Source organism: Argentina silus (genome assembly GCF_951799395.1).
Source record: "Argentina silus genome assembly, chromosome: 4".
Classification (NCBI taxonomy): domain Eukaryota; kingdom Metazoa; phylum Chordata; class Actinopteri; order Argentiniformes; family Argentinidae; genus Argentina; species Argentina silus.
The window spans coordinates 13637634-13653649 of record NC_139658.1 but is presented as its reverse complement, the minus strand read 5'-3'; the positions used below and the strand labels follow the sequence as shown (position 1 = coordinate 13653649).

The 16016-nt window shown below is 46.4% G+C and overlaps 1 protein-coding gene across 1 annotated transcript in view; it reads left to right on the top strand.

The window, feature by feature from the left end:
• Window positions 1-16016, top strand: part of ptprt (protein tyrosine phosphatase receptor type T) — a gene marked incomplete at its 5' end in the record, with an annotated part of 206912 nt that overhangs the window by 66883 nt on the left and 124013 nt on the right. The window contains one exon of the mRNA XM_083668164.1: window positions 623-797. Within this exon, the coding sequence (XP_083524290.1) occupies window positions 623-797 (175 nt within the window). The remainder of the gene's footprint in view (window positions 1-622; window positions 798-16016) is intronic.

The following is a 16016-nucleotide window of genomic DNA, read 5'->3' as shown; positions in this document are numbered from 1 at the left end:
AGGTTCAGTAAGATAGAATTTTTAAAAAGTACCTTTGATGTACACCTCTGCAACAGCTTACATTCACTTGGGATACCTGCACAATCTCTGTCTTGATTAGAAAGTGCTGTTTCGATATGGATGGCTGCATCTGTTTCAGCCAGGACTGTACCTGTTAAGGTTTGCATCTTACGGTAATAGCATTTATAATGGAAAGTAGAACCCAGGGCAGAAAAACAAGTTACATGCTGAGATAGATTTATTCAGGGAGATTTTGTATTCTAGTTGTTCATACTTTAAAGGAAGGGGATGTAAAGTGGAAAGGTTACAGTAGCTATTGTAGCTTTATATCTGGCACTGGAAATTAAATGTGTTACATTGAAATTACCAATCTCCGCATCCTTTTCCTCAACATGACAATGTGATTATTAGTGTGTGTCTGTGTGTTTCTCTATTTCTCTCTGCATCCTTACATGTGAGTGTGTGTGTGTGTGTGTGTGTGTGTGTGTGTGTGTGTGTGTGTATGTGTGTGTCTGTTTCTCTATGCATCCTTATGTGTGTGTGAGTGTGTGTATGTGTGTGTGTGTGTGTGTGTTTCTCTATGCATCCTTACATGTGTGTGTCTCTCTCTGTCCCTCTGCAGCAGTGGAATGGTAAGGACACTGCCCTGATGGTGACCAGGGTGGTGAATCACCGCCGTTTCTCTGCCACGGTCAGCGTCGGTGACACGTCCCAGAGGAGCACCAGCCGCTACCGCTGTGTCATCCGCTCCGACGGCGGCTCTGGAGTCTCCAACTACGCTGAGCTCATCGTCAAAGGTAAGCAGGAAACGGGGCGCTCAGTGGCGTAGCACAATAAGGCGCATACCATATCATCGCAAGGTCCCTGGTTCGACTCCAGCCATCGACATATCCTGCATGTCATCCCTCCTCTCTCTCTCACCCATCCTTCCTGTCAATCTCTACTATCTCTATCCCAATAAAGCAGAAATGCCCTAAAAACATATTTTAAAAAAAAGGTAAGCAGGAATCAAACCCTCAACTGTCTTTGCGACTCTTGTTGTGTTTAGGTATTCCTTTTCTCAGCCTGTCACAGAGGTATACAAAAATTCAACCAGCACCGCCCATGCAACTTTAGCCTGCATTAGCCCCTTGAGCTAAATCCTAGTGGTTACCTCGGGGGATCTAACCCGAGTGTTCGGGTGTGTTTCAGAAGGGGACAATGCTACTCTGCTACATTAGCGCCAGGCTAAGCTAATACTGGGATCTCACCCTAGGATATTAGTCAAAGGTACTGTGAGGAGTCTCCGCTAGCTGCTATTAGCCTAGCGGCTAATACCAGGGTATCGGCCGTCACTCCGAGCTCCTCCACAGTCATTATCTGAGCTCCGAACCTTTCATTATTTCAGCCACCGTCAGTAGCAGCATTGTGCATTCTGTTCCACTGTCATTCCATCCCTCCTCCTCTTTTTGTACTTACTTATGCACACTGACTGTGTGAGCAGAAACAAAGGCAGAGGATGTTGGGTAAAGAGAGAAAAACACAGACAGGTTTGATGAGCCGCTAGGTATAGTCACTGGGAGGGTGTGTGTGTCTGTACTCTTGTGTGCATATGTGTGTCTATGTGTGTCTGTACCCTCCTTCTGTGTCAGAGTGAAATAAGTAAAAATCCTCCCAGAAAGCAGAAGAGTACTTGATAGAATTGTGAGTCAAAAGCTTTTTACTTCTTCTTCCTCCGAATACTCTCTCTCCCTCTCCCCCTCCCTCCCCCTCCCTCCGTCTTGTTCAGATTCAGCTCTGGCCATGGGTTCTCTATACCCCGGGAGATTTGCTTAGCCAAACAGACCTTTAATACTGATATTTACCTGCTAATCCCGGGATTTGATTCTTGCCCACTGTCAATATGTGAGGGGAGAGGATGAGGAGAGAGCAGCCCTCTTGCCTGGCACAGACGCTGGCACAGATCCACCCCTGTGATGCACCTGGAAGCCCGAGGACACTCATATCACCTTGAGGCGTCCTACACCTGGTGTCTTTGGCTCGGGCCGCATCCAGACCAGGGGCCTGTAGTGATGCAGGAGTCCCTGGGTGGTGCACCTTGACTGGACTTGAGGAGCTATGGAGGTGGGGGGGAAGGGGGGGGGGGTTGACTGGATCTCATGCTTGGCTTCTGGTTCGTGTGGGACTTGGAGATGGGACATCAGGCCAATGGGCGCTCTGGTCTATTTACGATGGTAATTCATCAATTAACAATCAGGGCAATAGAAGACCGGAGGCACTTAGAAGAAGAGAGGCTCTTACCTTGGGTCGAAAGACATGCCTCTCTTTCCACAGCCGCTGTGTCTTGCGACAGAACGTCTGTTCCATTTAGCCGGAAAAAATATCGATACAGGTCGAAAAATGTCTGAATGTGATTGGCACCCAACCAAATAACCGCTGGTCCAACCAGCTGTCTGAGCCAATAAGGAACCGCCTCCCCACAACTGAACCGAACCCGCCCTCCCCCTCCTCCACTCAAGCTACTTTAATTTCATTTCTTGTCTGACTGGTTCTACAACCTGTCAGTCATTTCTTTTTTTAGCCTCAACGTGTTTAGTCACATTTGTCTTCCCTATAAAGCCATTCAACACACAACGTTTGCAAACAAACAAAGGTATCGAAATATATAGATGTAGATGTAGACAGTATGAGTCAACACACGGTGCTCCCTCTACGGAGAGCCTGTCTCTGTGTCTCCGGCTATGAGTCATCTCATCGCTGCAGTTTGGCTATCTTGGATATCAATGTTAAAGCATTGCTTTGATGGGATTTTCTAGTGCCCAAATAAGATCTCAGTCGTGTTATTCATGTCGAAGGGGTTTGATTAAATCGGAGTATCTGAGGGATTTAGATCAAATGCGCCCGGACCCCCTACCGAGCGCAATACAAACCCCGTCAGATGGAAACATCTCTGTATTACCTCCAGGGGTTGGAGAGATCGCTCAGCATGTATGGGATTGATAGAGGGTCGGCAGAGTAAAGGATTTGGGTTCACTACAGTAAATTATAGTTCATGTCACAAACTACATTTATTTTTCTTTTTTATTCTATTTTCTTTCTCTATACGGCGTCCTAGGGTCCCTTGAAACGTGCTTCAAATTGCACAATACTCACCTAAGTAACCCGGTTACAGTAGATTATCTGTTATTGGATTTGGCCCACTGGTGTATGAGGGAAGAAGGACATTTTTTCATGCAGTATTTTTTTGTAGTCCTCACTGATATCTGCAGTATTGTGACTTAAAGTGCTACTCCCCTTACATGGGGTGAATGTCAGGGAGGATTCAGTGGGGGTCTGTCTAGAAAGAGAGACGTGTTTGGGGTGGCATCGGTTGTTTTTAATTCTCGGGCTGAAAACAGGAGGCATCAGCACCATCTGTCTCTACCCAGCATGCACTCCTGGGCCCTCCTGTGTGTGTGTGTGTGTGTGTGTGTGTGTGTGTGTGTGTGTGTGTGTGTGTGTGTGTGTGTGTGTGTGTGTGTGTGTGTGTGTGTGTGTGTTTCTTTGTGGGACGGGTGTGTGTGTGTTTGTGGGAGGGGTGTGTGTGTGTTGTGTGTGTGTGTGTGTGTGTGTGTGTGTGTGTGTGTGTGTGTGTAAGTGCGCACACACACACACACACACACACACACACACACACACACACACACACACACAAACGTGCACACACGCACACACATGGGAGGGTCAAGGAGTGCATGCCGGGTAGAGACAGATGCGTGCGTGCGTGTGTGTATGTGTGCGTGTGTATGTGTATGTGTGCGTGTGCATGTGTGTGAATGCGTGTGTGTGTATGTGTGTGTGTGATCGTGCCAGGGAGTGCATGTCACACGGCTGGCAGCTCAGGTGTTCAAAGACATTGGCATCAGCCAGGGGAATTCTAGGGTGCCAACACAGCAACGTTGTATGACAAGACAGCCCACTCGCTTCCAGAACTCAACAGAGAAGAGGTAGGCACGCAATATGCTGCCGAGTTTAATGTGCTAAATGAAATGTGGATTAATTAATGTATTGTGCAGCCAGTTGAGTCAACAGGAAATCTGGACTTGATAGATTAGATAGATTAGATTAGATCGGTACTTTATTGATCCCTGAGGGGAAATTAAGGCACACAGTACAGCAGCTCACAACAACAACAACAAAATAAAGTGACTTAGAAATAAAGTGAATAGAATAATAGAATAAAATAGAATTCTGAAACATTCTATACAGTAAGAACTGTCTAGTATAATTTAACATCCCCTATGGTAAATTATTTTAAAAAAGGTAGGGAGAGAATTAAGACCAGTATGGCCAGTGGTTGATTTGTGAGGGGAGAGTAGTGGAGATGTTTTAAAGGTTACAGGAGGGAGCAAAGGTTGAAGAAAACAGATGACCAGACCATGAGAAAGCAGGATATGGTAAACAGAAAAGAGAAGCAGATATAAATTTAACCAGTTGTGAACATTCCAAGTGGACAGGACAAACAAGCTGAGAGCAGAATATGGAAACAAGATACACTTATTCCGTGAGAAAAACAAGATAAGGGAGAGAGGGTGTGAAGATTTATTAAAACCCTAATAAACACTTCGATTGGTAGGTGAAGATAAGGTCAACCATGCCAGGCACCAGAATCACAGGACTAAACACAATGAGCTCATCACCAACGTCAGGTAACGTGAGATCTTTAGGAATGGGAGGGGAAACCAGGCCGTGACGATATGTAGGAATTGAATGTTATTGGTGGATGCAGCTGGGAAATATGAATGATTTGCATATGAGGGAGGTAACCTATTTGAAAATATAAAGCGGTTGACTGAAAGAACAACGTGGTCGCCTTTGCAAATGTGCTAACGACTTTTATTACTTGTGAATGAAAGTCTCTGGATAAACCATCAGCTCTAGTCTTTGGCATTTTATTTCAAAGTATTTTTTCACTTGGAATTCCACCACACCCCCAGCCTGACTCTGATCAGCCCGATCGAGCCAGGGGAGGAGGAGGAGGAGGAGGAGGAGTTGTCTTATTGCGGCAGTCAGAAAATATCTCCTGTAGCGCTACTTGTGATGTCATATTGTTGGGGCTATATCAGTCTTCCGTGTGGCAGGAGTGGCGTTATTGACAGTTACCTGTCAGTCATAGTTAGTTAGGGTGGTTGGCTAAGCTATTTCTGTCTGTCTAGTTTTCTGGATTTGCTAACATCATAATACATGATCTAGAGTTATAGTTTACAATCACTTGTTTGTGTCATTGTTTTCCATTCACTATCGCACCCTACCAGCCTGTCCATTAAGGGCGTCATCCTTAATTTTTTCTTTTTTTTCTTCAAACAAACGGCTTTCCCGCCACTTGTTTTGCTAGAGAGTTGGGAGTTGGGTCTGGGGAAATGGGACCACCTAAAATCCATAGACAGTCCATGATACTGAAATGATGGTTTTAAAAATAACTCAAAGCTACAGTATACATTGTTTGTTTACAAACTGACATAAAACAACATGAAATTTCTGGTCATGATGCTAAGCTCATTAAGGATTTACAGTATAAATCATATTCTTCAAGAATGGATATATATTCTCAGGAATTTAAATGGAACAGGGAACAAATCCGAACAGCGGAACAAATCCCAGAGTTTGCAGATGAAGGTCTGTTGTGGAACGATGCCAGAGAATAAAGGCTTTATTTGGGCATGGTGCCTTAGCTCTCCGGACAGTGTATTCCCAATTCCCCATCGACATGTCATCCTCCTGAATCTATGAGTCTCTAAATGTGGCAGAAAAGCAGGGAATCACTGGTATTGGGGGGGATTAGGATGGTGAGGTTTATAAATGGGCTGCTCACTGCCAGAGTCCCAACCCATTAATAACACTCGCTGGTAGAAAAGTGGTCACAGAGCAGGTGGAGGAGGGGTGGAAGGTGGGATGGAGGGGTGGAGGGATGGATAGAGAGGTGTTGGGATGGAGGGAGAAAGAAGAGGTGGGGTGGAGGGATGGAGAGGTGGAGAGATGTAGAAGAGGAGAGAAGGACACTTCTCATTTCTTCAGAAGAATGATTGTAAAACGTTGTACATTTTAAAAAGCTGTTGTATATTTTGGGTTGGGGGCGGTTGGAGAATGTGAGATGGAAGGGTTGAGGGATTGGACACAGTTTTCTATCAGGGTGAGATGTTCTTCTTTCTCTCTTCCTTTCTCTTTTGCTCATTCTCTCCTCATCCTCTTACCTCTCCTCTTCCTTTTCCCTCTCTCTTTCCTCCATTGTTTCTCTCCTTCTTCTTTCCTCTTCTTCCTTCTTTATCTCGCTCTCTTAACCTGTCAATATCTCTCTATATCTATTTAGTCAATTTGGCTTTGTCTCCTTTTTTTCTCCTGTCCCTTTCTCTCTTTCCTCTCCTCTCCTCTCCTCTCCTCACCTATCCATTCCTCTCCTCTCCCCTCCTCCCCTCTCCTCTCCTCTTCTCTTCTCTTCTCTTCTCTTCTCTTCTCTTCTCTTCTCTTCTCTTCTCTTCTCTTCTCTTCTCTCCTCTCCCCTCCCCTCCCCTCCCCTCCCCTCCCCTCCCCTCCCCTCCCCAGTTAATATAATATAGAATATATATGTATAATATATATATATGTTAATATATGCCCCTCCCCTCCCCTCCCATCCTCTTCTCACCTCTCCCCTCCCCCCCTCCCCTCCTCTCCTCTCCCCTTCCCTCCCCTCCCCTCCCCTCCCCTCATCTCCTCTCCCCTCCCGTCCTCTCCTCTCCCCTCCCCTCCCCTTTTCTCCTCTCACTTTTAAACCTCTGACTGCTCTCCCACCTCTATAAAGCACGCAGCATGTTAAAGAAGATATACGACGACAGTTATTTGTCCTTTACGTTTTCTTGCTCTCACCCTCGCCACCTTCCACCACCTCAACCCCCCCTCTGCATATTGCCACCATTTATACACATTTGTCTCCGGTTGTCACAGAAACGGCAAACCTCGGAAAAAAATACTTTTCAAATTAATTTCTTGCTCGGCTTGATCGACTCAGAAAAGATATTAGATGTAGTGTTGAAAGAAGAAAGAAGCGCACGCATGCACGCACGCACACACACACAGACACACACGCACACACACACACACACACACACACACACACACTCACAGTCTTTAAACGTGTCCTTCAAAAGTTTGTTGTAATGATCCCGAGTCATCTGACACGCTTCCCCAGCTTTCTCATTTGTATGAGTCGTTGTAAAACAGCTGCAGCGACACCAGGTAGAGTCAAACCTCCTGTGTGTGTGTGTGTGTGTCTGTAATAACAATTAAACAATAAGTATAGCCTTGGAATGATGGAATATATACAGATAAATAGTATAAATAGAGCAGCAATTATGGCGGTGTGTGTGTGTCTGTGTCTGTGGGGGTACAGTAGGAAATGTGTATCTGTGTCTGTGGGGGTACAGTAGGCAATGTGTAGGGGTGAGTGCAAATTGTCTCCAGTGCAGGTGAGCAGACGGTAGTACTGCTGGGCAGCTGGGGGTATCGGTTCAAAAGTCTTATGGCTTGGAGGTAGAAGATATCTCAGAAACCTGTTGGTCCGAGACCGGATGCTTCGGGTCTGTTTGCCAGATGGTAGTGGAGAGAACAGGGAGTGACTGGGATGGCTGCAGTCTTCGATGATCATCCGGGCCTTCCTCAGATACCTCCTGGAGGAGATGTCCGGTCCGGCTGGGAGCTCGCTCCCTGTGATGTACTGTGCTGTGCTATTTTCACCCCCCTTTGTAGAGCCCTGCAGTCATGGGCGGTGCAGCTGCCGTACTAGGCGGTGATGCGGTCAGAGAGGATACTATACATACGATGGGCCGCCATCTTGGTCACTGTGCCGGTGTGGTGGGACCAGGTCAAGTCCTCAGTGATGTGTACACAGAGGAACATAAAACTACTGACTCTCTCCACTTCAGCGCCCCCCCCCCCCGCTATTTCCACGATCATCTCCTTTGTTTTGCTGATGTTGAGGGAGAGGTTGTTGTCCTGACACCGTTCTGTCAGGGTTCTTACCTCCTCCCCGAAGACTGTGTCATCACTGTCTGTGATCAGGCCTATCGTGATCAGGCCTATGATGATCAGGCCTATCATCAGCACAGTCGTGTACAGGGGGTATAGGAGGGGACTGAACAAGCAGCCCTGGGGGGCCCCCCATGTTGAAAGTCAGAGTGGAGGAGATGTTGCTGCCTACCCTCACCACCTGGGGTCTGCCCGTCAGGAAGTCGAGGATCCAGTTGCATAGAGAAGGTGTTAAGACCCAGGTCCCTTAGCTTGGTGTGTGCGCAAGCGTGTGTGTGTGTGTGTGTGTGTGTGTGTGTGTGTGTGTACAGGTGTGTACTGCTCCTGTCTGTATCCTCCTAGCTACAGATAAGACTCAGTGGTGCATAGCAGATAGCCAGTGGAGGTCGAACAGCCCTTCTTGAGCCCCCTGGGTTGGCTTAGTACTGATTCACTGGGCTGGGAGATACAGTCAGTTGCAAGTGCCATTTTGCAAACTTAACTCTATTCGTTTTAACATGTAAAACTGTTGTGAAAAATGAGATGAAAACATGCTGACTTTTAACACTCTGTATATAATACAAGAATGTAGAGCTCCACAATAAAAATGGGGGCTTTATACAGTACTATACATTCTAATGTAATGTGATAATATATTTGTATATTATTATTATTCTTTTTTTTTACTATAGATTATATACATGCAAAGAGAAGCGGATTGATAGGGGACGTTTTATTCTCAGTGACTCAGTCTTTTTTGTCTGAGTCGTGTTTTAAAAGACCTTGCGGCTCAGACATTGTACAGCACATTGACAACACGAAGTCACAAACGTCCCTTTGAATTGCCGCGGAGGTAACCATTTCTGCAGGAAGTGCCTCTCATGAGGCCTGCTCAGTGATTACAGAGACTGTAAGAGTGTGTGTTTGTGTGTTTCCCTGGTGTGTGTGTGTGCGTGTGTGTGCGTGCGTGTGTGTGCGTGTGTGTGTGCGTGTGCGTGTGTGTGTGTGTGTGTTTCCCTGATGTGTTTGTGTGTCATCAAATCAAATCAAAGTTGTCATGTACATCGCATACAGCCGTAATTGACATAGTGAAAGGCTTTGGGATCTTCCTCAGTCAGCAACAATCAAAGAGTCAACAATAAAGTCATAAAAAAGTGACAATAGTACTCGTGCAAATAATGTGCAATAATGTCAGGTGTGCAATAATAATAATGTGCAATAATGTCAGATGTCTTCTGATCAAGGGGAGGGGGGCGGGTAGTATAGAGCCCGAGTTGGGGGGGCCGTCTGAGGAAGTAGATGTGCTGGTGTGCTGTCTTGACCAGAGAGCGTGGGAGGGGTGTGACCATGTTAAGTGCACATCGCCCCCCCCCCTCCTGAAGTCCACTATCAACTCCTTAGCTTTACTGATGTTCAGGGAGAGGTTGTTGTCCTGGCACCAGTCCGTCAGGACTCTTACCTCACGTGTGTGCGTACGTGTGTGCGTGCGTGCGTGCGTGCTTGCCTGCCTGTGCGTGCGTGCGTGCGTGTGTGTCGGGGGGGGGGGGGCATTCTATGTGACACACTCCACCTGCCCTGCTAACTAGCTCCTGAGGGCCCCCCCAGGCGATCTCCTATCACCATGGTTGATATGCCGCCGGTCGGTGGGTCGGTCAGTTCAGGCGTCTTTCATGTGCGGCGGCATCAGAGAGAATAATTCAGAGGGGACATGACTAATGCATTAATAGGTCAAGGGGGATGTCCACGGTCGAGGGGAGAGAAGAAGAAAGAGGGAGGTTTCCAGCAAACCTTGACAGTTGACAGCGGGCTCTTCTTTTTCTCTTTTTCTTTTTTTTTTCTTTCCTTCTTTCTTTTTTTCATAATTTCTTTAGAAAGTTGTGTGTTACAGTTAACTCTCTTCTATTTACATTCACTCTTGGTCACTGGTTGTGATGGCTCCCGCGAAAAAGAAATGGTTTCTTGTGGAGAAGCTTTGCTTTCTTCCACTCTCTGAAGGTGAATGTTGAGACTGTAATAGTGACTGTAAATGGTTGGCACAGCTCCTTTCCTCAAGCCCTTCTTTAAGTTGCATTAGTTTGCTCTCAGCAAAGCTGCACGATATAATAAACCAAATTCCCTTTGACTGCAGCTTGACTGGCTCTCATTTAGTTGACAGTAAGAAGCTCAGTACTCTCGCTCCCCCTCTCTCTCTCCCTCTTTCTCTCTCTCTCTCTCTCTCTCTCTATACCTGGTTCACTCTCTCTCTCTCTCTCTTTCCCTCTCTCTACCTCTCCAGTCTTTCTCTCTCTCTCCCTCAAAGTTTAGGGAAAATCAGTCACACAGAATTAAACACCGCCCGTGGTTTTGTCTACAGTATATGCTCAGCTCACCCCATGGCTCCCTGTGTTTCCACTACGCCTTGTCAGGTGTGGTTGAAGAGTGTGTGTATGTGTGTAGTCTGTGTGTGATTGTGTGTGTGTGTGTGCGTGTGTGCGTGTGTGTTCCGGTGCGCGGGTGTTCCTGTGCGCGTTTGTGCGCATTTGTGTGTGAGAGTTTGTGTGGTGGTGGGGATGGTGGTGGCTGGCGGGGGGGGTGGGGGCAGGCTAGGGAGGAGGGAAGGAGAGGGAAGGTGTCATGGCGAAGCGCGGAGGGAGGCCTGCATTATCTCCAAGGAGACAGGCCAGGGAAACGGCATTACCAGAGGATTTCGGGGGGGGGGGGGGGGGGGCTGTGAGGCGGCGTCGCGGAGCGTAACGAAGGCCTGGGCAGGAGGCAGCCTGTGAAGAGCTACAGTTACAGAGATGGATTAGAGAGCCATAATACTGCAGGCGAGATAAGCAGCAGCCAGAGAGAGTTAGCACTTCAAACAATTTGTGCCCGTTTATTTATCTGCTTGTGTGTGTGTGTGTGTGTGTGTGTGTGTGTGTGTGTAAGGGTGTGTACAGTTGTGTGTATGTGTGCGTGTGTAGGTGTGTGTACGGTTGTGTGTGCGCGCGCATGTGTGTGAGGGTGTGTTTGTAGGGGTGTGTACGGGTGTGTGTGTGTGTGTGTGTGTGTTTGTTTGTGTGTGTGTGTGTGTGTGTGTACATACTTATTTATTCCCTTGCCTTTTTACCCTCTAGCAGTACCGACCAAACAGCAACTACTTCAAAACAGCCCATCTACAGGATACAGGATATATTTTGAAATACACATATATATATATATATATATATATATATATATATATATATATATATATATATATATATATATATATGTATGTATATATATATATATATATATATTCTCCCCTGTGTGAAGAGAGAGTGCCTCTCTTTCATTCTCTTGAGGGAGTAGAGAGTGACTGAGTATGTGTGTGTGTCATAAAGTGGACAGAGTTGGTGTGTGTGTGTGTGTGTGTGTGTGTGTGTGTGAGTGTCTACAGCTTCTCAGGCGCAGGTGTCCACAGTGTGTTTCCTTTGAGAAAGGAGGATTCATTTCCCATCATTCCTGTAGGGAGACTCCCCCCCGCCCCCCGCCCTCCCCTTGGGGACGGCTTTCTCCTCTACCGGCTTTCTCCTCTACCGGTTTCTCCTCTACCTGAGCCCACTTCTTTAGAGACTCTTCCTCTGTATATATTTTCCCTCTGGTAGATCCTCCTGGCTTTTGTGAGTTGCCTGCATTTTGATTAAATGCGTTCTTTGTGGGCATGCGGTGGAAAGTGAACATTTGAGACAGTAGTCACAAAGGCAGATAATACACTCGCCGAGGGAGCGTTACACACACACACACACACACACACACACACACACACACACACACACACACACACAAACACACACACTGGATGCTCCCCCAAATACATATCCAATCACCACCACAGACCTAGATAGCACTCCATGTTCACTCACAAAGGTCACACAGCATAGCAGAGCAGATATAAATAACGGTGCGCAGCTAATGCTGATTTCCATGGCATTCAGCAGCGGCTCTCGATATGCTAGGGAACAAGGTAGGCAGGGCTACACAATAGCAGTCCCTACAACATGCAGCCTAGCCTGGATACGAGAGATCTACTGATTTCTTCACGGCATGTCCACAGTACACTTCCTTAAACGAGTCCTCCAACACCTCAGATCCTCCAGCCTGTTATCTGTACTCATTAAAGGTGGAGTACGCGGCCCCTGCTGAAAAAAAAAAAAAACACACACACAAAAAAACACAACAAATGGGATGTAATCAGTAGGAAGCTTGGAGACCGCAATTCCTGGGTGGTTTGTGGCATGCTGCAGTCTCTTTCGAGGCGTAGACATCAAAGCAGAAGGGGGCTATCTGTAGGGCCTTGGCTGAATTCAAGGAGCTGAGAAATAGGCTTGTGCTGATAATGACACCGGGAGCTCAGAGTCTTGGGCTAATGACGTTTTCTGCTTCCTCCTTCCTTCTCTCTCTCTCTCTCTCTCTCTCTCTCTCTCTTTCTCTTTCTCTCTTGCTCTCTGTCTATTCGCTCTCTCTCTCCCTCTCTCTCTCTCTTTCTCTCTCTCTCTCTTTCTCTCTCTCTTTCTCTTTCTCTCTCGCTCTCTGTCTATTCGCTCTCTCTCTCCCCTCGCTTTACTTCCTCTATCTCTTTTTATCTCTCTCTCCTTGTCTTTCTCTCTTATTCTCTCTCTCTCTCTCTCCCAGTTTACACTCCCTCCCCACATCCCTCTCCTCATCTCTCTCCCGTCCCTCCTCACTTCCCACCGCTCTCTCTTTCTTCCTCTCTCTCTCTCCTCTGCCTTTTTTTTCTGCAAGTGCAAGGAGAAAAACAGATTTCGGTAATTGTTGTCTCACAGTCCACAAATTCCCATTTTACGTTCTCTTTTCCCCTCCCTGTGCCCGCTATCTCCCGCGCCCACTGGGCCTTGATCTGATAGCGTGTGATTGCCGAAGCTTTACAGAAATCCCCCAGATTTAAAAAAAAAAGAAAAACTCCCCACAGAGTGCAGGTGATAAAGAGAGTGGGAATTACAGAAGGGAGGACTTGGCGGTCTCTCTCTCTCTCTCTCTCTCTCTCTCTCTCTCTCTCTCTCCAGCATTTCCACCCTTGCGCCTCAAGCGTGATAGCCGCGGTACGGTGCAAAACTATCAGAACCGGGCAAATGGAAGTGAGCCCCATTTAGCGGAGAGCTTCGATAAGGACCGCAGTCTGTTTGGCTCCAGAGAGGATGGGAGGATACTACAGAACGACCGTTTGTTGCCGCGGGTGACAATAGTCATACTTTCCACTGTTCCTTCTCTAAACTTCTTCTTCCTTCTGAGGAGAACGTAGGTCTGTTCTAGGGCACCTGGTTTTATCCTGGGGATAATAGGGGGTTTAGTAAGCAAGGTGTTCCACGGTCTCTCTTATGCAGGGAGGTAGCGGAGGGTATTCATTTTAGTAAACAAGGTGTTCTACGGTAGGCCCTACCTCTTATGTCCTCGGGGAGAATGGGGGTTTTAGCAAGCTAAGTATCTATTTTGTAAGCAATTGGTGTACTGTTTAGCATAGCTGTTGTGCTCTGGTCCAAATTGGGTGTTAGGAATGAAAGCCCCCCCCTCCTCCTCGAGATGGCTTCTTTTGTCATCTTTTGCTTCCCCGACAGGATGGTATGAAGAATCCAGGTCAGGTCTCAGTGCCACAGACAGCCACTCTATTGTAAGACAGAATTGTAGCGCTACTCCACACAGTGAGGGGGATATACAGAAAGTATCCCGTCAAGCATTGTCCAGACAGCCTAATAACCCAGACATTGCTATGTGGACGTCAGACAACAAGGCCCTGTATCCGAGTTAAAGCTTTTATTATCCCGCTTGCACGGCTTCCTTATTTCACTCGCCTTGTGTGGCCCTGCTTCCCCCGGTTGTCCATATGCAGCTAAATAGGAAGTACTACTCTTTCTCTCCTAAAATGTGCTTTTAAACACTATCCCTAATCCCTAACCTCAACCTTAAGCCTAACCCTAACCCCTAACCTGAAAAAAAAAAAAAAAAAGCTAATTTACTCACTCGTCCATTTTGACGAGATCTTTTTTCACTTTGTGGCATGGCCACATGCTCACTGTTGTACCAACCCTGCTTTCCCCCGACCCCCTCGCGAACGGGAGGTGAAGACCTCCGATACAGCGAGAAAATACAAGTAAAGGTGCAACAGCGCTGATGTATCCAGCTGCTCTTCCTCCCACTCGTACTCAAGGTTCATTAGGGCAGCCATGCTAAGAGACAGAGTCTCTATCAGGGGCTTTATGAAAGGCCTGCTGCTCCCGCCGATGACGCTAGCGGTAATGGTAATGGTGGATATTTGCGGAACTCCTCTGTGCTACTCAGAGACACGGCAGCTGCTCACAACCAGAGCTATTATTCACTCATGGCTTTGCAGGGCGCAAACCCAAGGCAACCGTGGCTGATAAGTACAAAATAGAAAAAGGAACCTCTTCAGATATTGTCTAGCGATCGTTTGCTTAGTTTGTAACTGTGTGTATCTGTGTGTGTGTGTGTGTGTGTGTGTGTGTGTGTGTGTGTGTGTGTGTGTGTGTGTGCGTGTGTGCATGTGTGTGTGTGTGTGTGTGTGTTGTGTGTGTGTGTGTGTGCATGTGTGTGTGTGTGTGTGTGTGTGTGTGTGTGTGCGCCGCGCACACGTGTGTGCTCCTCCCTAGTCTCCTCTAAGAGATCATTGCTCCCAGGTTGCGTATCTCAGGGTGGTAGATGGCTCTCTTGTCTTTGCATGAGCGGATGAGAGGATGAAACGGAGGGGGGGAATGAAGTGATTGAGCACTCTCTCTCGAACTTCCCGTGGAGATCCACCAGGCAAAGCTGCTGAATATTAATGCAGTTAAAACACAACCAGCCTCAACACAAGGGGAAGGGGGCAAACCCATGGTTATGATTATACACTGTTGTTTTTATGTGTCTCTGATGCTATGATTCATATGCTGCATTCAGATGCCCAGGGAAGGTTAGAAATTCTGGGTAGAATATTATTACTCAAGTTTCCCACTCATATTCCTGACTTGGAAACTCATTAAAACAGTTTCCGGAACTTTTCCCAATCAGAATGTTCTGAGTTTCACATGAACACAGCCATGGACTGTAATCTGGGCCTTGGTACTTCAAAATCTTCATTTGTCCGTTATCTTTTTTTTCTCCATTTTGTCTTTCCTTTTTTCCTTTTTTTTCCTTTTTTTTTATCCTATTCAATCCATTGATTTCCCTCACTAATTGTGCATTCTAGTCCCCCTCTGAAACTCTGAGCTTTCAAGTTAGTGATGTTGGAAAAATCGTGTACAGTACAAGTGCTTCTTGCAGCTAGCTAGCTCACATCCTTATGTTCACAACATAGATCCTAAGAAAGCTTCTAATTGTTGTGCTCCTTATTGCATTCAAGTTAAAACTGTACGGAAATTATGAAAACCTGTTTTGGCATATTTATGGCAACCCGGCTTGACTAGAACACATCATAAAACGAAACTACATGCTCTGCCATCTTGGCTTCAGCCAATCATTTAACGATCACCTGTTCCCTATTTGTGTTGTGTTTGCTCTTTCATCGGTAATGATGAGTTACCTGGATGGCACAAACTCAGTCTGCCTTGTGCCAGGAATTCCTCAGACCAACATCTGTGCTTCTCCCTCGTGGGCGGCGGTCAAACAGTCCAGTCAATCAGGAGAGGTGCCGCGCTGCTGATTGTTTTGCTGCTGATTTTTTTTTTTAACACTTAACAACATGAACAACATTCATGAATACGCATTTACGAACATTACTAATTATTAATGAGAATTCCAGTATTTTTGATGACTTAAATATTTATATTTATGGGCATCATATTCATTTATAAGCATTCATAAACTTAAGTATTTATAAATGTGTTAAACACACTGTACACTTTTGAATGCATTTATAAGCATTCATAAAGGCTTATTCATCAAAATTGTTCGAAAGTGTTAGCGGGTGCTCTTGACAGGGGTTTTTGCTTGTACCAGAATAAATGATTTGAAACTTTATTAATGGAGGGGGGAAAGCAATACTTTATAATCCGAGTTTA